This window comes from Urocitellus parryii, chromosome 13 (genome assembly GCF_045843805.1).
Source record: "Urocitellus parryii isolate mUroPar1 chromosome 13, mUroPar1.hap1, whole genome shotgun sequence".
Classification (NCBI taxonomy): domain Eukaryota; kingdom Metazoa; phylum Chordata; class Mammalia; order Rodentia; family Sciuridae; genus Urocitellus; species Urocitellus parryii.
In genome coordinates this window covers 35,365,679-35,393,064 of record NC_135543.1, presented here as the reverse complement: position 1 = coordinate 35,393,064, position 27,386 = coordinate 35,365,679, and the positions used below count along the sequence as shown (strand labels likewise).

General features: G+C 41.9%; 1 protein-coding gene across 9 annotated transcripts in view; it reads left to right on the top strand.

The window, feature by feature from the left end:
• Fhod3 (formin homology 2 domain containing 3) overlaps window positions 1-27,386 on the top strand; it is a 434,672-nt gene that overhangs the window by 307,220 nt on the left and 100,066 nt on the right. For 3 of the 9 annotated variants that reach the window (XM_026400011.2, XM_026400015.2, XM_026400009.2), the window contains exons 11-13: window positions 6,564-6,653; window positions 9,539-9,895; window positions 10,386-10,460. The exons of 2 other annotated variants lie outside the window; for them this stretch is intronic. In XM_026400011.2, coding sequence (XP_026255796.2) covers window positions 6,564-6,653; window positions 9,539-9,895; window positions 10,386-10,460 — 522 coding nt within the window. The remainder of the gene's footprint in view (window positions 1-6,563; window positions 6,654-9,538; window positions 9,896-10,385; window positions 10,461-27,386) is intronic. 4 more of the 9 variants (XM_026400014.2, XM_026400012.2, XM_026400010.2 and 1 more) reach the window with 3 other exon arrangements.

The window sequence follows — 27,386 nt, the reverse complement described above, 5'->3', positions numbered from 1 at the left end:
ACCTTTATCCTAGTTTCATTTCTTTCTCAGACCTCTCAAGGACATTTAAAGCAACTAATGACTGTCGACTGAGAACCAAGTTTTTAAAATTAACATTTTATTAACATCAAGGTTATGTGCAAAAGTAGGGAGAGGCCTCTTAATCTGTAGCTATCACTGGATTAATTTGTTTTACACTCAAATCTGCAATCCCAGCTACTAATTGTGTTTTTCCTATTGACGTTTATGTTCTGCAGATGTAAATTCCACTGTATTAAACTACTTCATGCTTTAGCAGTAATAGCATGATGGGTCCATTCATGTTTGATTCTAAAACAAAAATAGCAAAATAAAGGCTTGTACATTGAGGTGCTGGCCAATGGTCCAGCTTTTTGGGTATATGTCAGGATCCATGGGCTGTTCTTTATACTCCCAAACTGCATGCTATAGGGACAATAAATACCTTTCTGTCTGACTTTGGGTTTTCACCATGGAAATATCCAGCAACAGCTGGGCTTTGTTAGATGTCTTTTAATTCACTTGGCTGGTACAAATCTTTTCAGGGATATTTTATTTAATTTGGTGGATAACAAAACTATTTCTAAATGAAATTACTGTTTCATATATTTGTCACAACTGATTATGATCACCAATTGGAAATTGTGAAACTGATCTTGGGTCCTGGGTAATCTAGAAACAGCCTTAAAGTTAACATGTGAGACACTGAGAGGCTAGGTGGAATCTGCAGTTTTAAGTATGTGCAAACTGAGCCTTAGAGGCACTTTCTTTGTCACAGATTTAGCAAAATGTTTGTGAAATATTTTTTTCATCTAATTATGATATAAGCTGTGAGCATTTTACAGAACTAAATGGGGATTTGAAATGTCCACACGTCTTTGGCCTCCTATATTTGCTCTAATAGAACTGTGGAATGTCTTTAAGGACATAGGCATTTTCCCGGATAAATTCTTTCTGGGATAATTAGTTATGTGTGTGTCTTTCTCATGGGCCTATAACACCAAGGGTAGGATTCTCTCTTAACCACTATATGCTAATGTTTCATATAAGGTTCAATAAAACATTTGTTAAGAGAAGGTAGAGACCCTGCCTCATGGACTGCTGTGCTTTTTCAGAAATTTTACTACTTGACGTGTGTGTGTGTGTACACATATATATGTGTGTGTGTGTGTGTAATGTTTTTTTAACTACTACTAGTAGTAGTTGCCCTTAGCAACTCAGTGAGACCTTGTCTCTAAATATTTTTTTTAAAGGGCTGGGGATGTACCTCAGTGGTTAAGCACCCCTGGGTTCAATCATCATTTCTAGAACTGGGGTTTGAACCCAGGAATGCTTAAGCACTGAGCCACTTTCCAGCCCTATTTTGTATTTTATTTAGAGACAGGGTCTCACTGAGTTGCTTAGGGCCTTGTTCAGATGCTGAGGCTGGCTTTGAACTTGTGATCCTTCTTTGCAACCTCCCAGGCTGCTGGGATTACAGGAGTACACCACCTTGCCTGGCATGACTTACTTTTTTTTTCTTTTTTTTTTTGTACTGTCATGTGTAACTAATGACTTACTTTTAAAAACATCCTAATTATATGGATTTGGATTAATTTTACAGAATATTAATATAAAGAATATCAGGGCTGGGGATGTGGCTCAAGCGGTAGCGCGCTTGCCTGGCATGCGTGCAGCCCGGGTTCGATCCTCAGCACCATGTACAAAGATGTTGTGTCCGCCGAGAACTAAAAAAAATAAATATTAAAAATTCTCTCTCCCCTCTCTCTTTAAAAAAAAAAAATGAATATCAGACTCTCACCTAATTAAAAACTACAGCATTACCCCAAACTTATATCTGTCTGCTCACTCTCCCATTCCTAGGCCTGGTACCAACATTCCTAAATGTTTATTTTAGACTCATGTTTTTATTTATTAGCATTATCTCACCTAGATATATGCAAATAATGTATTATATAACTCGCATTTTTTAGCTTAAAAAAAATGTGCCTTGTATGTTCGTTTGGCCTTGTTTTCCTCCAAATTTTGTTTGGTCATATGCATTGTCATAGGAAGCTGTCATCCATTTTTACCACCTGGAGTAGATCACATTCTTTCATTTTTTCCATTGATGGGCATTTGGGTCATTTTCAGCTTTTGATAATTCCAAGTAGCACCACTGAGAACATTCTTAGACGCTGCATGCACTTCAGGATCCCAAGGGAAAGTTTCTCAACCTTGGCACTGTTGACATTTTGCACCCAATAATCCTCTGCTGTGGGGCTGTCGAATGCATGGTAGGGTGTTTATTAGCTTCTGCCTTCTACCCACTAGTCAGTAGCTCCCTTCCACCCAGAGGTGACAACTAAAAATGTCCCTAGGCATTAATGAATATCCCATGGAGGAATAGGGTGGGGACAGGCAGGAGACACAGAATTGACCTGGTTCAGAACTGCTACCCTTGGGTATAGCAGTGCCACCTTTTAGATCATGATGTGTTTTACATCATGCTTGTGTTTTTGAAGCGTGAGACATGACATTAACCTGAGACCCAAATTTTAGAAAGTTAACTTTGGAAACTGTGTGCCTTTGAGTTGCCTCAAATCTTGAATTGCTTTCAATAAAAAGGATCCCAAGGGAAGGTTTCCCAGCCTCTAGTCCTGGGCGGTCGCTAGTGATAGTCACGTGACAAGTGTATGATATAACCTTGATATTTATCATAGGAGTTGAGAATATGGATCCCAAAGAGTTTATGATGTAGGTCAGGGTAGCTATATAGGAGGGTGAAGAATGGGAAAGACGGGTAACATAAGTGGAGGTCACAAAAGAGAAAGTGTTGCTGTCCATGGTGCGAAAGGCTCACAGAGGACCTGCCTTCTATTTTGGGGGCATGAAGCTGAGTGGTGTTGGTGGGGGAGGTTAGAGATGTCCTCAGGGCCTGAAGATGATAGAGACAAGGATGATACTAGTTAACAACTAAGAGGAGCTGATATGCTTACTGTGAGCCAAGTCTTTTGCATATTAGTGCAGTCCTCTCAGGAGTCTGGTACTAATCTACCCCACATGGGCGCAGCTGGGAAGTGGTGGGCTGGAGAGCAAACCAAACAGCCTGGCTGAGAACTTCTCCAACCCCACCTGGGTCAGTAAATGGAATCAAGTCATTTTGGAGGGTGGGGTTCAGTGTTTTGATTTAAAGAGGAGAGGCCTATGGAGTTGGCAAGATCAAGTGCATTCTGGGTAGACAGGAAGTAATAACGTCTGCCAATGCCTGATGAAGCTAGGGGAAGGTGGCTTCAGGCTGGAGGTGGTGAGGACTGTTTGAGGTTGGTGCTGTGGAAATGGGTGGAGGAGAGGAGGACTGTGGCTGGTAAGGGGCGGCTGTGAGGGCATGCTGAGCCATTTTTTTTTTTTTGAACAACAGATGAGATGTATAGTTTGGGCTCTGGCATTACAGGAAGGATGCCGCCCTCATTGTTCAGCTGGTCTCCTTGCTTCCGATGGAGGTCCTGCCAGCCAGGTTCCTGAGACATGGCCATGAGGTTTTGTCAGGGCTTCTCTCTTCCTTTCTGCCACATCTAATCAGTCACCAGGTTCAACTGAATCATCTGCTTTAATCCTGTTCCAGATCCATCCCTTCCTCTTCGTTTCCGAAGCTGGTTCCCTCACTGCCCTACCTCTGTATTGAAGCCCGTGTGACTGGTTTCAAAACTTGACACATTTTAAGGAATGGGGATTACAGCTCAGAACCCAACTTCACAGAGAGGATAATAGATTCCAATGAAGTGGGGTTTGTCCTGGTGTACACAGGTTTGGTTTAATATATTTTTTTAAAATGCAATTGTAATTTCTTACATTTCAGAAAAAGGAGGGAAAGATCATATTGGTAAATACATAAAACTATCGGAATACCTTTAGAACCTTGATATAAGTAAGAAAATGTCATTTTGATATATTCATATCTGTATGTAATATGATTTGCTTCATTTTAATCTCTACTACTTCCACTTCTCCCTAACCCTACTCCCCTTTCTCTTCTCTACTTGTCTTCCCTCCTTCCTTCCTTGTTACTTTATAGATAACATAAAGGTAGAATTCACTGTCATACATGTACCTAGAAAAATTTGGTTTGTTTCTTTCCTCTGTTCTTCCCCTTTTCTATCCCTTCTTCCTTCCCCTCGATTTCTTTCCTCTATGCCACTGTTTTTCCTTCTATTTTCATGGGATCCTCACCTTTTAAACAAACAAAAAAATTCCTTTAACTTCTGCATACCAGAAAACATTGGACCCTTGACTTGGAGTCTTTCTGAGATTTGACTTTCTGACTTATTTCACTTCGAATAATATTCTCCAGTTTCATCCATTTACCAGCAAATGACATAATTTCATTCTTTATGGCTGAGTAGAACTCCATTGTGTACATATGCCACATTTTCTATTGACGGCACCTGGGCTGGTTCCATAACTTGGCTATTATGAATTGCATTGCTATAAACATTCATATGCATGCATCACTAGGGTATGCCGATTTTTTTTTGTACAATTAAAAAAAATTTAGAACACAGTGCACAAAAGCACTGATAAATAATAGGACCTCGTTAAGATTAATAACTTCTACTCATTTAAAAGGACATCATGAAGCAAAAACAAAGGCAACACACAGGGAAAAGATGTTTGTAAAATATATAAATGCCAAAAGGCTTATATTCGAATTATGTAAAAACTTCAAGTGTAAAAGAAAAGTCAATCTGGTTTTGAAAAAAAAAAATGGGCAAGATACTTCAAAAAAGGAGATACTCAAATGGACATTAAAAGTATGACTATGTGCCTAAATTCCTTAGTCATCTGAGAAAGCAAACTAAAACCACAAGAAAACAGCACAGTTCAGATGGCTAAAATAAACAAAATATTAAATCTTAGTAAGGATGTGAAAAACGGAATACATTTATATATATGTGTGTGTGTGTAAATTAGCCGTATCACTTAAAAAATAATAAAGATGAACTCAAGCATATCTTATGACCCCCAAATCTTGTCTTTGAATGTATTCAGCACAGCAATAAATTCACATGTTCATTAGAAGTCATGCATTATAATGTTCATAATAGGCATTACTTAAAATAACAAAACTGAAAAGTACCCAAATATCATCCGCAGTGGCATGGATAACTAAACTGTGATATATTCATGAATACACAGGATTGTTCTGTGTATTAATGAGAATGCCTAGTATTTAAATACACACAACCATATAGATGAATCCTACAAGTATAATGTTGAACAAACAAAATTTCACACAGTATGATTCCTTTTAGATAAGAAAACCAAGCAAATAACTCATGCTCTTTGATACAAGTTGGGGGAATAGAAGCAACTGGAAGGGCCTGTGAAGGGGATGCAGATTAGAAGAGGGAATTTTGTGAAAGCTCAGTGATTTGTGCACATATTTTATACCTCAGTAAAAAAGGGGATTAAAAACAGAGCTGAAGGAGAATGGTGCAGAGGGGTTGAACATCTTGATAAAGTGATGCCTGAAGGCAGGAAGATGATGGTAGGCAGGTAGAAGAGACAGGTATTCTATGCAGGTGAAGGATTTGGGTGGGTGGTGGCTGTGGTTGGGGAGGAGGATGCTGAATATCCTGGTGGACTAGTTCTGTATGTTGAGATCCAAAGTGTAAGGGGCTGATAGGAGAAAAGGCAAAGATCCCTGCAGTTCCGGAAGGCAAGGGATTGAGAAGCCCAGCAGGGCATTGCTCAGGTATTCTCCAAGGACAGCCATGTAAGTCAGATGTTGTCTGGGCTCAGAGACTGAAGGAGGGTAATGACACAGCTATCAAAATCTTTAGTCTATACACATTTAGCTGCAAGGATAAAACCTAACTTAAATTCTTTTTTTTTTCTTTTGCTTAAGATATTTATCAGTGAAAGGCTAGAGCAGAGCTACATTCTCCTCTTCCCTTTTCAGCCTTGCTTTTCTTTAATGGGCTTTTGTATAGGCCACCTTCTTCCATCAGAAGGTTCAGGCAGCTCCAGACTCAGGGTGGTGTGTTATTCCTGAAAGCACCAGGAGAAACTTCACCTAATATGTGTACCCTCCCTCGAAGAGCAGTGTGGATCTGCTTCCCTGGAAACACACATTGAGAATGAGGAGAGGCCAGCCAAAGCTGTATGTCTGCCACAGGGTTAGTCAGTGCCAGATTGACCTGCTCCTGGATGGTTTCTAACCAAGAGGGATATGATAAAAATGTGAGGAACTGGTCATCACCAAGAACATGATGATTCTGTATGAAGGGGAAACCACATAGGAACCTCAGAGTCCCATAGTGGGGGTGGCGGTGGGCAGGATGGTGTGCAAGGTAGTGGGATCCAGCCAACTTGACCAAGAAATTTGTCCTCTTCTGGGTTATGGTGTCTCTTCCCCGCATGTAACGTTCCTCATCTCAGAACTCACTCTCCTAACAGATCGAGAACACTCCTTTTCATTTCGGCCAGCTGGACCTGCTGCTTTGTCTCATCTCTGTCTGTAATGCTCATCTTGCTTTTTCCATCTTGTCTCTGTGTGCCTTTCTCTTTTCCTGGCATTGTCTCAGGGATGAGGAGGAGGAGGAGGAACAACCAGTCACGGAACCCAATTCAGAGGAGGAGAGAGAGGACGATGCCCAGTGCCAGGGCAAGGACAGGTACCAAGGGTTGAACCCTCCCAGGCTCACACTGAACACCCAAGTCTCCTCCTTAATGACAGTTTGCTGCCACCCCTTTTAGTAATCTCCTCCCCTGCACTTACCCTGTGCACGGAACCACAGAATGACTAATCTTGTGGAAATAACTGAGCACATTTTCATTTGAGAACAGCACTTTGTAATTCAAATCCTGCCTTCCATAATTTATGGAAAAATTATGCAATTGGTTTTCTCCTATTCTTCCCTCCCCAAGTGCTTTAGTTCAACCAGATTGACAATGACTGAAAAGACCCATCTTTAAGATTTTAGGTCTGTTAAGATGTGTGTTCCCTTCCTCCTGCTGATTTTGCTAATACAATGTTAGATAATGTGTGTGGATGAGTACTGTGTTAATGATTCACGTTTGATTTTTTTTATCCAACCAGACAGGAACATTTTTCACTCTGGTATTTTTTATGCCCAGAATCACTAACATAGTTGTGCAGACTTTGGGGTGAGTTTGCTGTCCTCTGTTCACCTCAGTACAGTGCTTTTTTTTTTCCTCCTGTCTTCAGGTACTTGTGATGTTTTAAAAACTTGTATCCATTTTCTCAATTTTTTTTTAAAAGGATAATGTCATTTTCCAGTATTCAAAAATTATTCTGAAATCGAATGGCTTCCTTTATTTAGTTGGTTGCCATTGCAAATTAACATTTTTTTTTCTACAAATGAGCAAAATCAAAAGGATCTTAGATGAATTAGAGCAAAATATTTCTCTTGCCAACCTCAATGTTCATGGGGTCCCTCATCTGCTGGGCTGTCTGTGCATGTGTAAGTCTTTGTCTGAGTTTTCTACCATTTCCCAGCATCACTGAATCCTCTCCAAACCTAGAAACTAATGAGTGCCTCCCCTCCCCCTTTGCAATACCTGCAAAAAAGCTAGCAGGATGTGGACAGAAGAAAGAAATGATAGAAAATTAGTCACACACATTAGAGGGGAGATGGGTCAGCAGGAAACAGCGCGTTGCCCATGCTGATGTACCAGGTTAGTTATGGGTCCTCTGGGAAGGAAGTTTGGTTGACAGTACACTTTACTTTGAAAATGAGTCACAGGAAAGTATGTAGACTCTTATAAATAGACTAGTATGACTCCAAGTGTGCTTAAGAGTGAGTGTTTAGTCCCATCCAAAGACCCGCAGATATTCGCATGGTTCAGGACCTGTAGACTGACTAGAAGAATCTTGCTGAAACGGGAAAACTGCAAAGACATCCCTAGGGATGATGTGCTGCCTTCGCCTAGGATTGTTGTCTTCGCAGGTAGATGATTATTTACCTTAGTTCTTGAAGTGATGCTGGAGGGTGTCCTTCATCAGAGACTAGTTAGGCCTTTCAATTTTAGGAAATAAGAATGTGCATATTAAACATGGAATTTAATCATGATAATGCCTACGTGTGCATTAACTTTGATCTAGATGTTGCTACTTAGTGGAAACTTAAAGTGGCAGAAGAGATTGCCACTTACGCAGGGCTGATCTCCCTCCTGCTCTGTCTTCCTGCTGGATCCTGCTTATTACATGCTCAAGCCCGTGTTCCCATGGTGCTATGCACTCCATAGCATGACAGTGTGAGCTCCTCCCATCAACCCAAGGAAAACTTCCCCTTTAGACAGGTGCATCTCTGAACTGGAGGTAGGAAAGGAAACGGTTCAAAGCTCATGGTTGGGAGTCACTCTCCTGGAGAGGGCTCTGGTTTTGAAAATTGTGGACTCTAACCCCAGTTCTCAGGTGGTAAAGGTATATGTTAAAGTATTCAAGTTACCAAAGCCAGTCCCCAAAGATAGGAAGATTTTTTTTTAATTGTGGATGTTTAAGGCATACCATGATGATTTGATGTGTCTATACATTGTACATTGATTACCATAATCAAACGAACAACCATCCACCACCACCCATAGTTACCACTTGGGTCTATGTGTGTGGGACCCGTGGTCTGTGGGCCTTTCTGGAGAAGCCCAGACGTTGAAGGCTTGGTGACAGGCACTAGAGAGTGCAGTGCACAAAATCTCTCCCCTCATCCCTGCACCACCTCCTTGGCTCTCATTCCTCACGGGCATTTCTTTTTTTCTCCTCTCCATACCTGTTTCAAAAAGAGGCTCTGAAAGCAGTTATAGATAGGCCTTTTGGATACTTCAAGGTTGGGCTTTTTAGCAGGAGGACAGATCCTCTATTTGACCAAGACAAATAGATGAAGTTCAAACTGTGGAAATTCAGGTGCCAACACAAGCAGCAGGGAGTGATGCAGGAGAGCCTTCAAGATTCTCACAAATCCCTCCCAGAGCCCAGACTTGGTCTGGGAGATGCTTCCCTGCACCTCTAACCCCCAGCCAACCAACTGGGCAATCCAGGGGCCAAGAGTGACAGACAATCTGAAGCTTCTGGTGATGGGTGTTGATCCTGTGCTCAAGAAACACAGCTGGAACTGGAGTCAATGGCTACCACAGAGTGGGTTTTACATATGTCTGTCTCTCTCTCTCTCTCTAACTTTGATTCTTTTTTCCCAAATTTCTTTCCTTCCTCCCTCTTTCTTCCTCTCCTGCCTCCCTTTCCTGCCTCCCTTTCCTGCCTCCCTTTCCTGCCTCCCTTTCCTGCCTCCCTTTCCTGCCTCCCTTTCCTGCCTCCCTTTCCTGCCTCCCTTTCCTGCCTCCCTTTCCTGCCTCCCTTTCCTGCCTCCCTTTCCTGCCTCCCTTTCCTGCCTCCCTTTCCTGCCTCCCTTTCCTGCCTCCCTTTCCTGCCTCCCTTTCCTGCCTCCCTTTCCTGCCTCCCTTTCCTGCCTCCCTTTCCTGCCTCCCTTTCCTGCCTCCCTTTCCTGCCTCCCTTTCCTGCCTCCCTTTCCTTCCGGGCCAACAGAGATACCAGTCCTGCCTTAGAGCAGGGCACCACTGAGAAGGGTACTGCTCCCCAGAGTTCGGCGCTCCCAGACACCTCAAGTGACACCTTACAGGAAAAACGGATCCCAACCAGCACAGCAGCAGGAAATCTCCTGCACAGAGCATCCTCTGGGCCTGAGGCCACCCGGCCTGCCCTCCTGCCACCCCCCAATCCTGCCTCAGCTTCTCGGCCTCCCTCCACCACACTGAAGGCGTCGCCAACCACAGACAAGCTGCCCTACGTGCCCCACAGCCCCTTCCACCTCTTCTCCTATGACTTTGAGGATTCTCCCTTAGCCACCAAGGAGAAGGAAGCAGAACCGCAGAAGGAGAACAGGTAGATTTGTCTGTGTGGGGCCCTTTTGAGGTTAACGTGGGGGAGAACACAGCACCTTAATTGCGTTCTGTGACATGTCTTCTGCGCAGCTTGTGGGGTGAAGTCAGAGCAGACAGATGTAGCCTAAACTAACTCCCTGAGCACTGACTAATCAATGACAAGTATTTAGATAAGAGGCAGAGGACTTGGGGGTGTAGCCCAGTGACATAGTATGTGCCTTGCGTGTATCAGGAGCAAGGTTCAACTCCATGAACCACCAACAAATAAAATCACTGTACATAAAAGGTAGAGGAAAACTGTCATGTGTTTGAACTAAAGAGATCTCTTTTTAAAATATAATTTGCAAATAATAGACTTTTAAACAGTCTGTCAGAATCTATCCAACTCCCCACCCACCCATCCATCAGCATGGAGAGCTTTTGAACAGCAGCAGGCAGGGGAAGTGCTTCCCCCTCCATATAGCTTGGTGAGTGGGTTTTCCTTCCTTTAGCAGTTCCCCTGACTCTTCTTGGAACACACACACTGCTCCGGAGCCTTACAACTTCCGGTCTTTCTCTTCCAATAGGTGGGTGTCTTACTATTTCCTCCTTTCCCTATTCTGTAGCTGTCTGTTTTCTAATACATGCATTTTTCTTAAAGATTGCTAGTTGATGACACACAATTACAGTCTGAGCCACTTCATGGGGCCTTGATGTAATTACACTACTTAACCATGATCACTTAAATAAGTTATATAATAAGAAATCTTACTGGCAATAGGGATGGAGATGCGAAAGTCCAATCACTGACTGGTAAGTTTAACTGATGTTTGCCGTATGAATGCCCTTCATTATTGCCTGAATTAGGAGCTCTCTGCTGGGGTAGAGAACTGGGGAACAAGGAGATTGTATATTTCAAACAGTTGTCCACAATTGATAGTTAATCCTTCTGATTGGCCACCTCACGTTAGAAGAAGAATAATTAACATTTATTATAAGCCAGGCCCTGTGTTTTCCATGAGATTAGTACTTTCAAGTACCACTTAACTCTTAAGTAGGTTCTATGATGAGCCCTTATTTGTGGAGAGGAAACTGGGGCACAGAGAGGCTGAGCAGCTTATCCCGAGTCACTCAGCTAGTGAGTGGGAGAATAGACAGCCTGTTCCACAACTGGTATCCTCACCTGAGCCTTGAATCACTGGCTGTCTCTAGCAATCTGTTGCTATCTGCTCTGGGCTTGCCATACCTCTACCAGGGGTCTTTGGGCAGATCCTTATCAGTGAGAACTTTTGACAGAGGCCTGTGTTTGGGGGGCCCTGAGCCTGGGTGCCTGGCAAGAAGGTATACCTCATTTTGAATGAAGCCTTATAAAACCTGAACCTGGAGGGCGGCTGTTTCACACCATGAAAATGACCAATCTCCAGGGTTATCAGACCTTCCATCTAATAAATAGAAGGAGTAATCTGTGGTCACTTGCTTACCTATAACCTAAAAGATTTTTGAATCTTGAAGTTTCAAGTAGCCCGTCTAAACCATTTTTAACCGTAAATTTCAATCCTTGTAAAGGGTGTAATTTGTCTATGGGGTATGGGTTGATTTTTGTCAAAACCTTCAGATGTCACTTATTCAGTTATTAAAACATCTATGTACACCTAATTGGCAGAACCAGTCCTCCATCAAATGATATCTAATTTCCATCAAAAGTAGCCTGGCTTCATGTTTCAATTCAAACAAGCCAGCTCATCTGTGTCCCTGTGATAGCCATCTCGCTCCAGGGGCTCAGGTATGTGGGCAGGTAGATGGAGGTCAGGCATGAAGCCTTTCTCTGAATTTGTCCCTGGATAGATATAGCACCATCATGTCCCTCTAAGAATTCCTGTGGGACTAGTTGCTTTCCCAGGTTCTACCTCTGCTTGGCCTCCTGGAGTCTACAAGGCAGTGTCCCATTTGGCCTCCACCCCCTCGAGGTTTCTTCTTTCTAAAAGTGGAAAGCAAATGTTGGGGAAGTCTTTTGGGGTGGCTCAAGCAGATCCACAGTAGGAAGAGTAGCGCTGGAGCTAGTGAATCTGAAGATCCATTTCCCCTTGTTTACATGATGGCTTTGTATTCCTCTGGGGGTTACAGCAGAGTTTTTCTCCTGCTTCTCATAAGGTAAGTTTTTTTTAATTGCTTTTATTTTTTAAATATGGGACAGCAGAATGCATCACAATTCTTATTATACATGTAGAACATGATTGTATATAAAGTATGTTCACAACAATTCACGTCTTCATACGTGTACTTTGGATAATAATGTCCATCACATTCCATCATCATTTCTAAGCCCCTGCCCCCTCCCTTCTCCTCCCTTCCCCTTCCACCCCTCTGCCCTATCTAGAATTTGTCTATTTCTCCCATGCTCCCCCTCCCTACTATGAGTCAGTCACCTTATATCAGAAAACATTCGCCATTTGTTTTGGGGGGATTGTCTAACTTCACTTAACATTATCTTGTTTTGGGGGGATTGTCTAACTTAACATTATCTTCTCCAACTCGATCCATTTACCTGCAAATGCCATGATTTTATTATCTTTTATTGTTGAATAATATTTCATTGTGTATATATACCCCATTTTCTAATCCATTCATCTACTGAAGGGCATCTAGGTTGGTTTCACAGTTTAGCTATTGTGAATTGTGCTGCTATAAACATTGATGTGGCTGTGTCCCTGTGGTAAGCTGTTTTTAAGTCCTTTGGGTATAGACTAAGGAGAGGGACAGCTGGATTAAATGGTGGTTCCATTCCAAGTTTTCCAAAGCTCCATACTGCTTTTAGTTTGAAATACCTCAAAACTACTGGTTACCTATTGGTCTATTCCAAGTTCAAAATCCTGGGATTGGCCAGGCACAGTGATGCACACCGGTAATCCCAGCAGTTTGGGAGGCTGAAGCAGGAGGATCATGAGTCCAAAGCCAGACTCAGAAACTTAGGCACTAAGCAACTTGGCAAGATATTGTCTCTAAATAAAACGTAAAAAGGGTTGGGAATGTGGCTCAGTGATTAAGTGCCCCTGAGTTCAATCCTTGGTACCCCCACCCCCAAATCCTGGGATTGTAGTGATCATCCACAGTTTTATGGAATGAATCCAAAATGACTCCTGGTGCTCATCAGAACAGAACCTATGTGCAGGGTATAAACCATGTTGGTGATCCTGGACTTTCTGGTGATGGTCTCTGCCTCTGATGGGGCTTTTACCTGGGCCCCAGGTCCTTTCTCCTATGGTCTCCAGTCTTCACCACTATGTACAGACATGGGGAGTGAGAGCAGTAGGGACATGAGTTACCCAGTGGAGCATGCTTGTACCCTGAAATGCAGCTCAGTCCTTGTGAATGAAGAACGATGTTGGTTTAACTGAGCAAAGTTTACAATTGATCTGCTGAGAATTTCAAGACTGTATAAATATTGCGCTTATTGAATTTTCTGTTGTTCACTTGCTGTGCTTTTCATAGGCCTGTGTGGCCACAGATTTGACTGCTCAGTAGTTGACTGCAGTTGAATGGGTTGTGTAAGAGACCCACCCGTTAGTCATGAAAAGGAACCCTCCCGGACTTACACGTAAAAACGCTGAACAGTGGAGTTGTCTGATCCAGTTAACTTGGCTGAAATTGAGAAGCAAACTTGGGCAGACGATAACGCGTTTGAATTAATTGCTTAGTCATTAGAAAAACCAAAGGAGGGAAAAACACATTATGCTTGTTTTATTTCCATCACGTCATTGAAGCAATTTTAGCAACGCGATCCTGTTAAAACATTCTGCAGGATGAACACTTGTGGTCGGAGGGGATTGTTTCAGCTGCTGGGGAGGGACAACAAACTGAGCGTCCAGACAGCTGGCGCTTGTCCAGGCTGGAGTTGGTGCACAGTGGAGGCAGCCCAGCCTCGTCCCTGGGGGCTCAGGCTCCTCGTTCCCTTCCTCACGGCAGCTCTGTTCTCTGCCGTTTTCTTTTTTTCTTTTGAGCTTTCCCCTTCCTTCTCTCCTTTTTATGGTCCTTTCATTGTTCTGGATTCTCCGTGGCCTCATGAAAAACCAAATTAATGCTCACTTGGAGAAGCAGTTAATCTGCTGGACCTGTGGAATGTTGGGCTTTTCAAGAGGGGAAAAGAAAAATGCCCAGAAACCAGGTCCACGAAAGTGATGTGTTAACACGGTAGGACAACGGGGTGAAACTGTGGCAAGTCTCCACCGACCTGGCAGCATGTCTGACACGGAGCACATGCCCAACATGTGACACCAAATAAACAAAGGGCTATAGCCAAGCTGACCCGAGTCGCCAGCACAGGATTTGAGGAATAGAAATATTCTCATTTTTATTATGATAATGTTCATTCTTTTTGGAAACTGAAATTTCATCTCTCTATTCTACTTTTTGAAATAGAGGTCCTATGTTTACATTCTTTGTCAACTCATAGCTTTTCACTTTTGAGAGTATTTTTATACAGTTGTGATCAGACACTACAGTTTCATATCCTGATATTTTCATTCAGCCTATATATCAACATTGTCCACATTATCACAAGATAATCATTTTAATGGTTCTGTAATATTCTATCAGTAAATAATATTGGGTTTCCTTAGCCATTCCTGCATTGAACCTGATTGGTTAGTTAACCACGATCTAAATGTTTCCAGTGAATAGTTTCCTGCATGTCACTTTTAGTGTATAAATAACCATGATGCCATTTCATTACTTTAGGTCCCCAAAGTAGAATTATGCTCTTCAAGGATATATATACTTTGAAGTCAAATTGCTTTTCATAAGTGTTAATACTAATTAAAGTTGCACATTTATCATAGTGACCTTTAGGGTTCCACACACCCTAACACAGTACCCCTAAACAGTTGAGAGTAAGGAGCTGACCTTGCCCTGTGCCCAGGTAGGCTGAGAGACAAAGCTCTCAAACCTTATCTGTATCGAATCATGGGCGTCTGGTCCCATAAAAGGACTCCAAATAATGATTTGTTTTCTGCTAATTCTCTGAGTAATGACAGCAAAATAAAAACTGCCGAAGGGCATCTGTTCTGAAGAGGGCTCCAGAATTTTATAAATGCTGAAATTCCACTTGTCACAGATGACATGGAAATGATCAAAGCCCATGTAAGCATAATGGCTGTAACTTTGGTTCAGGGGAACTGTCGGATGAAAGTCTGGATGTATCTGTAAATAGTAAGCTGGTCCAGAAGGCCTGGGCAGAGTTTCTTCTTTATCACAGGGCATGTTATGGTGAATGAAATTGATTCAGAAGTATCTAAATCAGAATGACTAATGTTTCCTTGGCCAAGTGTATGATGTTTTCTACAGAACTTTGATAAAATTAACACTCAATGGTACCATCCTGAGAGGCAAGAAATTGTGTTATGGTTCAAATGAAAATAACTTGGATTCTTAATTTATGTTAGCAATTAATTTCAGTGTACATTTAAACAGACAGGAAATGTGAGGGTTTTCTTTAGACCCTTTGTCATAAATCCTGCTGCCTAATGGTTTGGGACTTTGAGAAACTTCTCTAATGAGCTATTATCAGAACAAAGCAGTTAGTAAATCCCTTTAGGCTACATAATCACTAATAGTGACAGTATTTACTGAGCTGTTTGTTTTGCAAAAATTAAGATGATTTGCTCAAACTTGTTTGTTTGACTGACTTGTTCCTGTTCCTCCAGTCTTTTCTCCCCAAGTGAAACTTCTGCACTTTTTAGATACAGCAACTTTGGTAACAGCTCTTTCTACTCCTCAAAATTCTCATCTGGACCCAGTGTGGCCCCCCCATACCTTTATCATCTCTCACCCCCAGGAGGGCAGGTTGGAGAGGTGAGTCTATGAGGATTGCTGACAGCTCACTGTCTTCAAGTGAAGGGAAGCGATCTGATGAAGCGTAGTGGAAGGGAAGGGACAGATAAAAGGCAGAGTCGGAAGCGTTTCTTGACAGAAGCAGCTCCAGAGGCAAGAAGGTTGCTCCATCTTTCACACTGCAAATATTTTGTTAGAGGTGATTTGTTGCTATTTTCATATCACCCCCTCAACAGGCTTCCCAGATAAAATATAGAAATGTCTTCTAAAATATCTGAATGTTTTAACTCACCCCTTAAAAATGGCTCAGAAATTATGTAAGCTCTACAATTTGTCTTAGGCACATTAGTTTTTACCTTCGAATGTTTAAATCTATGTAAGTCAGAAGGTAGTGGTACTGTGTAATTAATAAGAAGGTAAGGTGCTATAATTAATCCAGGACCTACCAGAAGAGAGAAAAATTATAAAGGTACATGGAAGGAATTTAACTTGGCAAGAGTATTAGACCACCAGAAATTCACTGATTATTCCTCCTAGAAGCCAGCAGTTGCACAAGGATGTGTTTACAAGGGAAAGGTAAGACCTGTAATTTTAGAACAATTAAAAGCAGTTACCCTTACATGGCAAGAGTGCTGACTGCTAGGGTTCCAACTCACTCCCTTGGAAGTCATTTAATCCTTGAGGGTAAAATACCAGTTATGGTAACCCTTACCTTAGAGGGTGATTTTGGTGAGCAAGAAAAAATGTCCATATTCTGTGTGAAGTCCCCTGGGTGCAGAGGGTGATGGCACATAACTTCCAGCAGCTCCTGATTCATTAGGAATCTAGGTATGAGCAACCCAAATCTAGGTTTGAGTAAATCCCAAATTTAAAGCAAGCGGGACTAGATTTTACGTGCAAGTCCTTTTCTGTGTATTGTGAAGTGTGTTTTGCTCAGTTCTGCTGGTGATAGGTACTTTTGTCAGGTTGTAGAGCAGACCAGACTTCACAGTCCCAGGAAGAAGGGGTGTCCAGTGGGGTTTGCCTAGCTGCATGTCTCACCATTAGCTTAAAATGACGTATCAGTCCTATGGTGTCAGATTCTGTTGCCACAGCCCAGCATGGCCCTGGGTCTGGTATTCTCCGGCAAAGTTGAGTCTCAGTAATAAGGAAACCAGCTGATGACACTGAAGGTACCCTTACCTGTCTGTAGCTCTGTCCTTTAGCCTAGGGCACTTTCTGGGGAAAAAAAAAAAAAGGATTACTTGAAGAGATCACCTTAGAGATGACACTTGTCATATAAGATGCAAGATTTGGGGCCAAAAGAGGAAGATTGAAGTTGGACTCAGGATACTTGATGAGTCTCTCACATCAGCTGAGTAACCAATTCTTTTGGACTAGAACAAGGCTATGTTCACTACTGTGTCCCCTTCAGTACCTGAGGCCTAGCCATTGTAGAACTGGGGTAAGCACTGGTTGAAGGATCTAGTGAATTCACCATTCACTGGTTGGGAATGGTTTAGAAGTCCATTATATTAAGAAGCTGTAATGACAGGAGATCTAAGTTGTCCCCAAGGTTATTGAAGATCCGGGTTTGGGGATGTTCTTCCCAGGTAAAAGGAAGCCCCAGGCTCTACCTACTTCCCAACCCCTGGAGAACAGGCCAGGTTTTAGCTGGCAGGTCCGGGACCAGATCCTGAAGGATTCTTGTCTGATTTCCTTCCCTGCTTGGACTCCTTGCAGTGCCTTTGCTGGGGTGGTGGTGAAGTTAAACCACAAAGGGTTGGGCTGGGTCCTGGGTGCCTTGAATATACTCTGGGAGGAGGCTAGACTTTATCCTGAGATCATGGGAGCTGTTCATGTTTGGAAGTGGGAGAAGAAGCCAACTCTAATTTTTCTGCAGCAGAGACTGAGCCAGCAGGGGAAGCAGAATGAGGGTCCAGGCTTGTACAAGTGTGTGCATGCTAGAAATAGGGAACTAAGACCTGGTGGAAGAAAAGCAAAATGGGTGTAGAAATGTTTGGCCTGGGGTATGCAAAGTGTGACGCCAAGGGAGATGTACTGGAGGCTCCAGTGTGGCGAGAGGTCCAGTCCTCAGCTTAAAGCAGGGATGGTGATTAAGTCCTCCAGGAGAGTGCACACTCTGAGACCAGGTCACTAGGGAACAGCAATGGCAGGAACAGCTCCTCTTCCCTTTCAAGTTACACTATTGCTATAGGAATTTGGTTTGCTTTGCTATCTACTGGCTCCTGGTCAGTTAAGTCATTCCTAAGAATTTATTACTTTACATTTGCATGTCTTTTGACCATCACTGTGCGGTTTTGAAAAATCATGCAAAGAGTCATTTGAAATATCATGCCCAGTTTCATTAATACCAGGAAGCTCCTGGCTGCATCACCGCTGCTTTCTCACATCATGCTAGCCTGTACTGTGTGACTGTAAAAATAAAGAAACGTAAGGGCTGCTCAACTCACACCATTGTCCAAGTATAGTATGTCAGTTGCACTTGTGAAAACAGTTATTTTTGCAGTTTATTTTTTTTCATTTTGACAACTTAATTCTTTAAGATAAGTGACTATTTTTACTGAGGTGTAAACTCAGTAGAACTTGTAAGATTTGTTGTTGTTGTTGTTGAAATGTTTTATATACACACATTATTGAAACCCAAAGGAAAACTCTCCGGAAAGAGATTGAAATATTAGACAATAGTCGCATATATTTTTGCAAAAAGACCCCCCCCCCGCCATCAGCATACCCCTAACTAATGAACATAGCACCAGAATCCTGTAGAGTACTAGAAATTTATAACTCCATTGCCTTAATTTAGAAACAGGCTCAATTTTCTTAAATCCTAGACAATCAGGCTAACTAAACAACCCCTTCAGGCCCTTGGGGCCACTTGGAAATGCAACTGGGCATCATCAGGAGCTTAGAGTTTTCCATTTATTCCAAATGTGTTAATATGTTGGATGCTAATAAAACTTGGAATGATAAATTGACGAGAAAGAAACTGCTGAAGAGAAAAATGCATAAAATTAAGGCAAGGCAGGAGTATTAAAATGAATCTATCCTCTAGTCCTCCTCTTACAGCTTTATTTAAAAGTGCTCTTCTAGAAACAGTGTAGCATTAATTTTCATGAAACTGCCAAAACATAACAAAAATCCAGAACTATTCACACAGACCCCTGGGGATATAATAATGCAACTGTTTCATGAAAGCAGACTTTACAAATGCTTCAACTTTGAAAATGTACTTTTTAAGCAAAGAAGATCTAAATATTTTCTTTTTGAAGGACAACAAAATTACTGGAATATGTGAACCATTCGTTTCAAATATTCAGATGAACAAATGAGCAATAATTACACCACAAGCGAGTTTGCCGCCTTGGGGAAGGCAGAGGGCTTTTCTCATCCGCGCAGTGATATCTCCATCTTGTGGGCATTTTCAGAAATGGCGGCTGGAGGCTTGCTCAGTGGTGATGACTTTAAATTTGCAAGGGCCTGCAAGGGCCTGCAAGGGAGTGATCATTCCAGGGCCTGGGATGATGGTGCATTGAGGCAGTCTGTCCTTGTGCTGGGACTGGGGAGTCAGTACTAAGAATGAGGTGTGTTCTGAAGGGCTCAGTGTGAGGATGGAAGACCTGTGGGCCAAGATTGCAGGGAGACTTCCCTGTGAGCATGTTAAGCTAAAACTTAAAAGATTAGAATGGACCTCAATCATTCATTCTGTTCTTTCCACTTAGGATATTATTGTTCACTATAAACCACAGTTACTGCCTGTTTTTACAGATTAATGCCCAGAGCCCTCGAAAGAGGTAGAAAATGGCCTGGCCCATATAGTGCCACAACAGTTTTTCCCTTTTTCCCAGATTATAAGCTCAGTAATGACATTCCTCTGGGGAGTAACAAGGGCTAAAAAGGGGTAAATAAAGGATGTGACATTTTGTGCTGAGTATATATACTGTGGTCGGAACACCTAACGTGAGGTGTGCTCTACTAACAAATTTAAGTATAGTATCTTGTTAACTACAAGCACTGTGTTATGCAACAGATCACTTACTTTCTCATTGTATATAACCAACTGTGTACCCTCTGAACAGTGATTCCCCACATCCCCCTTTTAACATCCCCTGGAAACCACCATTCTATTGTCTGTTTTTGACATTTTAGATGCCTCCTATGAGAGGAATCATGCAGTATTTATCCTTCTGTGACTGGTTCACTACAATTTTAAACTTCATTGTTTTATGAGTTTTACATGTATAAGAATAAAATTAGAAAGATGTGAAGGGAAGTAAGGTGAAAGGGGAACTCCCTCTTATCCTTGCAGAAGCAAGAGTTCTTAGAAACTTCTCATGTCTACTTCCAGGGTCATGTTTATATAAGCTTGTAAATGTTTAATAGTTTTACTCAAATAATCACTACACAAACTATTCTGCATCTTTTTTTTTTTACATAAAAATCCTGTCTTGATTCTCCTCCATAGCAGTACTTGCAGCTGTTGCATTTGTTCAATTTTAATGGCCATGATGTGCTGCTTTACCTGCATGCTATTCTACATACCTAGACTGGTCCATGATGCTGGGCCCCAGCCTTTTGGTGCTATGAATGATGTTGCCTTGTAATACTTAACCATGTGTCATTTTGTACAGGTGTGGTTATGGATTCTGTAAATCAAAATGATTACACATTTTTAAATTTTGATTTTTTTTTTTTTTTTGCCAAATTGGTTTTTGCAAAGATCATACCAATTTTGATTCTCAGTCATGCACGAGAGAACTTACTTCCTGACACCTTTGCCAAGAGGTATTAAACTTTAAGTTTTTGTGTGGTAGTAATGAAAAGTTGTATGTCAATGAAATTTTAATTAGCATTTCTATCCTGAATGTGATTGAACATGCTTTCAGGATGCTTTTATATTTCCTACTTTGGGTTCATAGTTGAGAGGTTTTTTTCCCCTTATTGAATTGTAGCAATTTATAACATGGGAAAGGAGTAGCACTTGTTTGCATCAGCCATTGGTGTTTATATTTGTGGAGTTTTTAATGTAGAGAAAACTGTCAGTTTTCCAAATCTGTTCATTTTTCCTGTCTTTCAGGTTTTGTGTTGACTGAAGAAAGCCTTTAATCCCGTGGTTTCTTGTAGCCCTTCTAGAGCTCTGCTTTTCACATCTAAATTTTTTTCTACTTGGAAATTATTTAGCAAACCAAATTATTTTGGTGTGAGGAAGGGGCCCAACTTCCACATCTTCACTCATTCTAATACCTTTTATTGAGTAGCCCACCATTTCCCTACTGATTGGTCATATACCAGCAGGAATGCGGCCTGTTTGTGTCTGTTCCATCTGTTCCCTTAAGAACACTGTCTATCTTTTCCATTGTGTGTCTTCCCTGATCAACCATCCTGGGCTAACAGGAACTACTACCCTTCCTCTCAGGGTTTACCATTTCCTTGGTAGTCATTGCAACATGGCTGTATCATACTATCTTGAAACAGGCCTGTCGTCGTTCTTGTTGTCCGCTGTTTTGAAGTTTTGTACAGTGATTGCCGGTTCTGGGATAAAGAGCACATATTGGGATGCTGGGACCCAGCAGTGGGAGCCTGCTGTGCTAAGCTGTAGCACCTCCTACCAGCTCAGGCTTCCCTTTATTGGAATCTTCCTTATGACTTGCTTGGATACCTGCCTCCACCACTTGGGTGATGATTCCTCTCTAAAATGTTTCCTCTGTCTATGGCCATACCACCCTGAACGCGCCCGATCTCGTCTAAAATGTTTCCTCCCTGCTCTTCTGGAGTTTACCTGCTGAACTTGCCTTTGATAATTGCCCCGCATGGAACTCACTGCTCCTTGTGTCTTCCTCTCCTAGTGGCCGCCTCCCAGTGGACCATCTGTTCTGTGTGGACCTGGATGCTGCATCTTTCGCTTGTTGTCTGCTTTGGCTTTGGTGATTTCTGGTTCTGACCTTGCTGTATCTCCATGTACCTTAACGTTGTCCTGAAAGTCTAGTTTTTGAAGTATTGTGCTTTTGGCAGATATGTGATCTGTGTGCTTTTCTGGATCCCAAATACTTGAGTGCTGCATTTCATCACTTGATCTGTCCATTTGTTTTAAGAAGTTCCGATGGAGTCAAAAGTCCCATTGTCCAAAGGAACACATTTAAAATTTTTAATTTGATCACAGTAGATTTAAAAAACAAACTAAACATCACTGAAATCTGAAGAAATCCCCAAAATAACACATAAAGCAGGATAAGAGAGATGACCTTTCTACCCATGGCAGTTAGTGGCACCCTATCATTGTCAATAGGAAAGAAAAGGTACCAGCACAGCCCAACTCCCTGCCATTCAAACAAAGAAGCCGTGTGCACCCTGTTTGGTGCAGCTGCAGGCTTCCCACTTGCCTGCTGCTGGCTCCTGATAGCAATATTGTTACAAACAATAAAAGTCCCTGTAAGGCAAAATGTGGTCCTAATTAATTGATGGTGTTACATCCAAAGTGCACAAGAGGAGGAATGAAGGTCCCCCATTGTCTGAGAAAGTTTATGTAAGGTCTGGCTCCTGCTGGCAGCTTCCCGTTGCAACTCTGGGCACTGGAGGACCTGGGCTTTGAGTCAGCTCCCTGCCTTGCCTAAGGACTCTGGGTCCTCAACAGATGTGAGAGATTGTTTGTCCCACATCTGTTGGAAATGATGAGAAGATGTCAGATCCCTACCAGCCTAGGTTTAGTTCAAGATCTACGTCATGCCTGGACTATACATTTGTGGTGATGCGTGTCACAGGTCCTTACTGAACTACAGATCTGAGACAGTGACTTTTCCTGCTTAGAAACTGATAAAGGTCATATGTCGGAGTTCTTGTGTGTCCCCTGCATGCACCATTCAGCTTCACTAGTGTGCCCTAACTGTATGCAAACTCCACACACATTCTCCCAAGCCATGGACATACCAGCCTGGCCTGAGTTCCCTCCTTTATATTTGCTCTCTGGCCTCTTTCCTTTCTTCATTTGGTTCCTCTTTGTCCTCCCAAGACCCAAATAGATGACATCTGTCCTGAGTACCTGATGGCCCAGACAGAGTTATCATATAGTTTGATCCATACACCTCGGTTCTGGCTCAGTCCTTGGAGTCATTCTGTTTATATGCATGTTTCTTAATTGAGTCTCACCCTTTGGCCTGTGATGGTACCTGGGTCCTACAAAGTCAGTGAATGCAATGGTTTGCCTTTCTGACCTTGCCATATTAAGATTCAGAGAAGATTCAGAGAAGATATTAAGAGAAGCAGGCATGTGCCCTGGGGAATCCAGTGTTCACATGGATTTGAAAGATAGAGGTCTTTGTGTTTGCAGGGGGTGAATTGTGCTGTTCTGGTGTTCTCAGTCTTCTGCCTTTAGGGCTTCTTCCCTCTTGTACAGCACCCATTTCTGTATTTTCGTGTCTCTCCTGTTGAGGCTAGGAGACACTTGAGAAGCAACTGTGCCTTTACATCTTCAGGGTCCCTCACAGCCAGCTCCTCTGCTGCTTTGTTAAATAACAAATGCACGGGCAGTTTTTAACCTTCCTGAATTGTTGTTTTTTTCCCCTTTGGAAAGTGGGATTTTTTTTTAATAACTTCTCTCCTCTGCAGGAAGTATGTGCATAGCAGCCTTAAGGACTGATACTGTAATTCCTTTTGCAAATGAGAATATCTTGCTCAATAGTTGCAGATCAGATGAGGTCTGTAGAAAGGAGGGTAAATATCCCCCAATGAAAACCCTACAAGGTGAAGTGTCACTACCCCCTCCCCACAGATGTAGACAAAGCTAGTCAGTGCTATAAACAGAGCCCTATGTGCCACCACCACTTTCTATGTCCCCTCCCAGTGTGATGGGTTTCCAGCTGCCACTGGCTACAGTGGTTTTGCATTGTTGTACAAAGATCACGGAGCAAAAGGGAGTGTGCATGTGTATTGAGATTTCCGCTGAAGAAGATGTCCTCCCAGGTCTTTGATATTTGTTCCCTGATCCCATTTCTCCACTCCTCCTCTCAAAGCCCAGCAATGAGGATTCATTAAGCTTTACTGTTTTAATGGAAGGAGGACCATGTTTCTGGGTTGATTTTTGGAAATATTGTACATAGGATGCATGAAACCTGTACACTCATGAATTTCATTCAGAAAATATTACTACCCCTAGTTCCCTGTGCTTGGCATGGTACCCAACATGGATTGAATCAGACCCAGTCCCTCACTGTATAGGGTTTACACATCAGTGGCAAAAACATAAGCAAACTGTCAGCAAATGGAGTTTCCATTGTTATAAAAACTGAAAAAAATCTTTGTAAAGAGCTAGAAAGAAAGGCCTGTGGGGGCCTGGCCCAGGCGCTTCACTCTCGAGAGACCTTGGCAAAGGGTCTCAGAAACTGAGTCACCATAAGATTATATGGCAGTTTGACCTGAGCCTTACCTGTTGGGGATCAGGGAGTTGGGAGGTCCAGAGGGAGATAAAGAAATGAAGTGAGTCCACATCTTTCTTTAAAATGCAATCCTGAAAAACTGTATGAGCTGGAGACTAGAGTAAGTTCAGGGGTTAGAGTTCAAACTGATGGATGTCAGTCCAGGCCAGCAAGACCTGGAAGCCACGGAGCTAGTGGCAATCGGTGCTTCTGGAAGCTGCCAAGAGAATGATTGAGTTGCATAAGCCAAGCAGGGGTGGACCTGGGCCTGGAGCTGTGAGAGGAGGAGAAAACTGGCCTCCTTGCTGCCAGAGGACTTGCTCAGTCTTGGACAGAAGGATGGAAATTAAAAGGGAATGGGCAAGAACTGCCGAATGCCAAGGTCGGGGCCTACAGCAGAGGCCAGAAGACGGGTTGAAGCGTGACGACAACCAAGGCCTGGAGGACTGGCGGCGTGCTCTGCTCATGAGCCAGCACAGTAACCTGAGACCCCTCAGGGGACCAACCTCCTCAGTGCACTGCGTGCACCCTGCCATTCCCTCCCACGTCCAGGAAGCTCAGATCTGCACTCAGGCATGAGTGCGACCAGCTGGAGAAGAGAAAGCAAGAGCGAGACTTCAGTTCACATCCCTGTCTTGGACTGTGGATGTATTCAGATTGTAGCACTGAAGACAGGCAGTAGTTATGTTTCTTGGAGTTACCTCTGGGGTTCCCTCATTTCATCATGATTGTTGGGATGCAGCTCCAAAGATGTGAAAGATTCTTGTTTCCTTGTTTTAGGGTGCTCTAGTTGGGATGTTGAATGTTTCTGAAAGGCCCATGTGTTAAAGGCTTGGTCCCCAATAACACTATTGGTGGAAACTTGACAAGGGAGGTGTAAATTGCCCTCAACCAGGATGCGAAACCCTGACACTTTCCTCTTTGCTTCCTGGCCATAAGGCAAGTGGTTTTGCTCTGCTGTGATATGCTACCTTGCCACAGACCCAAGAGCAACAGGGCAAGTGTTCATGGACTGGAACTTCCCAAGACTGAAAAATAAACCCTTTATAAGTTAATCACATCAGGTATTTCATCATGAGGGAAGGGTGACTAACAGGGTAGGTGAATGACTTTTATAACTAAGCATAAGCCAGTTACCTCTTATCCTGTGGTGTTTAGATCAAGGTGATGCTCAATTTCACAGTTAGGTGTGGAACCATCTCACTGTTCAACATCATTTCATTCCCATTTTATGATGACTTTTTGACCTTTAAGCTTTCATATTACATTTTCTGCTTGAGAATTGATAATTTCAAACACTTTGTGAACTTAGTTTGACGTTGGTTAATATTTCACCAGACATTGTTTTTAAAATAGATGTTAAATGTTTCAGCATTTGGTTCTTATACTAGTAAGAGCTTATGTAATTCAACAAACAATATTTCAAAGCAGTTTTTGCAATAAAATTATCATGAAAAACTGTATTTAAATTTGGGCCTGTGTATTACCACAATCAAGGCAATGCCCATATCCATCACCCCCAAGAATTTTCTCATGCCTCTTTGTGGTTCCTGGTGTCCTTCACTATCCCTGAGTAACTGCTGATGGGTTTTCTGTCAAATTAATTTTCATTTGTAAGAGTTTTCTATTAATGTAATGATGAACTCTTTAGGGAGTGTTGACTTAATTAGCTAAATTTTTGAGATTAATTTATTTTACTGTGTTTCAATAGTTCATCTCTTTTAGTGCTGAGTAGTAGTCATATGAACAAACCACAATTTATTTGCTTACCTATTGGTAGATACTTGGGTTGTTTCAGATTTGGTTGTTTCAGATTTTTTTTTTTAACTAGGAATGCTTTTTTAAATAAGTTATTCCTTTGTGTATGTGTGTTGGGAGAGGCAGTACTGGGGATCAAACTCAGGGCCTCCTGCATGCCATGCATACACTCTACCACTGAGCCACATCCCCAACCCCTAGTATGAACATCTTATATACAAATCTTTCTATTTTCATGTGTCTTCATTTTTCTTATATAAATACTTAGCGATAGAATGGTTGAGTCATACATGGGGTGCATGTTTAACTTTTTAAGAAATTGCCAGACTGTCTTCCAGAGTGACACTGTACCAGCCTGATGCCTCTTCAACTTTCAAGAAGGTTATTTAGATTAGTATTACTTGTTCCTTAAATAGTTTTTAGAATTCAACAGTAAAGCCAGGCGCTACTATAGCTTCCATAGGGGGAAAATTTTAAACTATAAATTCAATTTAGTATTTTATATGAATCCATATTAGATCATCTATCTCTTCTTCAATGAGCTTTGGTGTTTTTTTCCCCAAGGAATTTTTCTATTTAGTGTAAGATGTCAGATTTATTGCTATACATTTGTTCAGGGTAGTCCCTTAATGTTTCAGAATTTATAGAAACTGTAGTGGTGTCATTTCTGTTAAGATTAGTAAAAGATGTCTTTTTCCTGATCATTCTGGCCAGAGGCTTACCAATTTTACTGATCCTGAAGAATCAGATTTTTAAATTTCATATGATTCTCTATTTTCTGTTTATTGATTTATATTCTTATTTCCTTTCTTCTTCGGGTGAAACTTGTCCCATTTTTCTATGTTAGGAAAGAAGGTCATTGATTTGAGGCTGGATTTTTTTGTTTTTGTTGTTGTTTGGTATAGGCAGTTAGTATTATAAGTTTTTCTGTAAGTATTGCTTAAGCTGCATCCCCTAATTTTTTGTTTCATTTTCACTTTGTTCAAAATATTTCTCAGATTTTCCTTTACTTTGTACATTATTTTGAAGTGTTTATTTGGGTACCAGGGATTGAACTTGGGCACTCAAACACTAAGCCACATCCCCAGCCCTATTTTGTATTTTATTTAGAGACAGAGTCTCACTGAGTTGCTAAGCACCTTTTGGTGAAGCTAGCTTTGAACTTGGGGTCCTCCTGCCTTAGCTTATAAATATTTGTGGATTTCCAAATTATGTTACTGATTGCTAGTTTAATAAAATTGTATTCAAAGAGCATACTGTGTACGGCTTGAATTCTTTACATTTATTGATGTATCATGCCAGATTTATCATGGCAAATATCCTGTGTGCACTTGAAAGAACATGTACCTAATGAGGTTAGGTGGAATGTTCTGTAAATGTCAATCTGTTTGCTAATATTGTTTCAATATTCTATGTCCTTAGTGATTGTGTGTGTACACATTCTATCAATTACTAGGAAGATAGGAAGAAATATTACTATAATTTTGGATTTGCTTATTTCTTGCAGTTCCATTGGTTTTC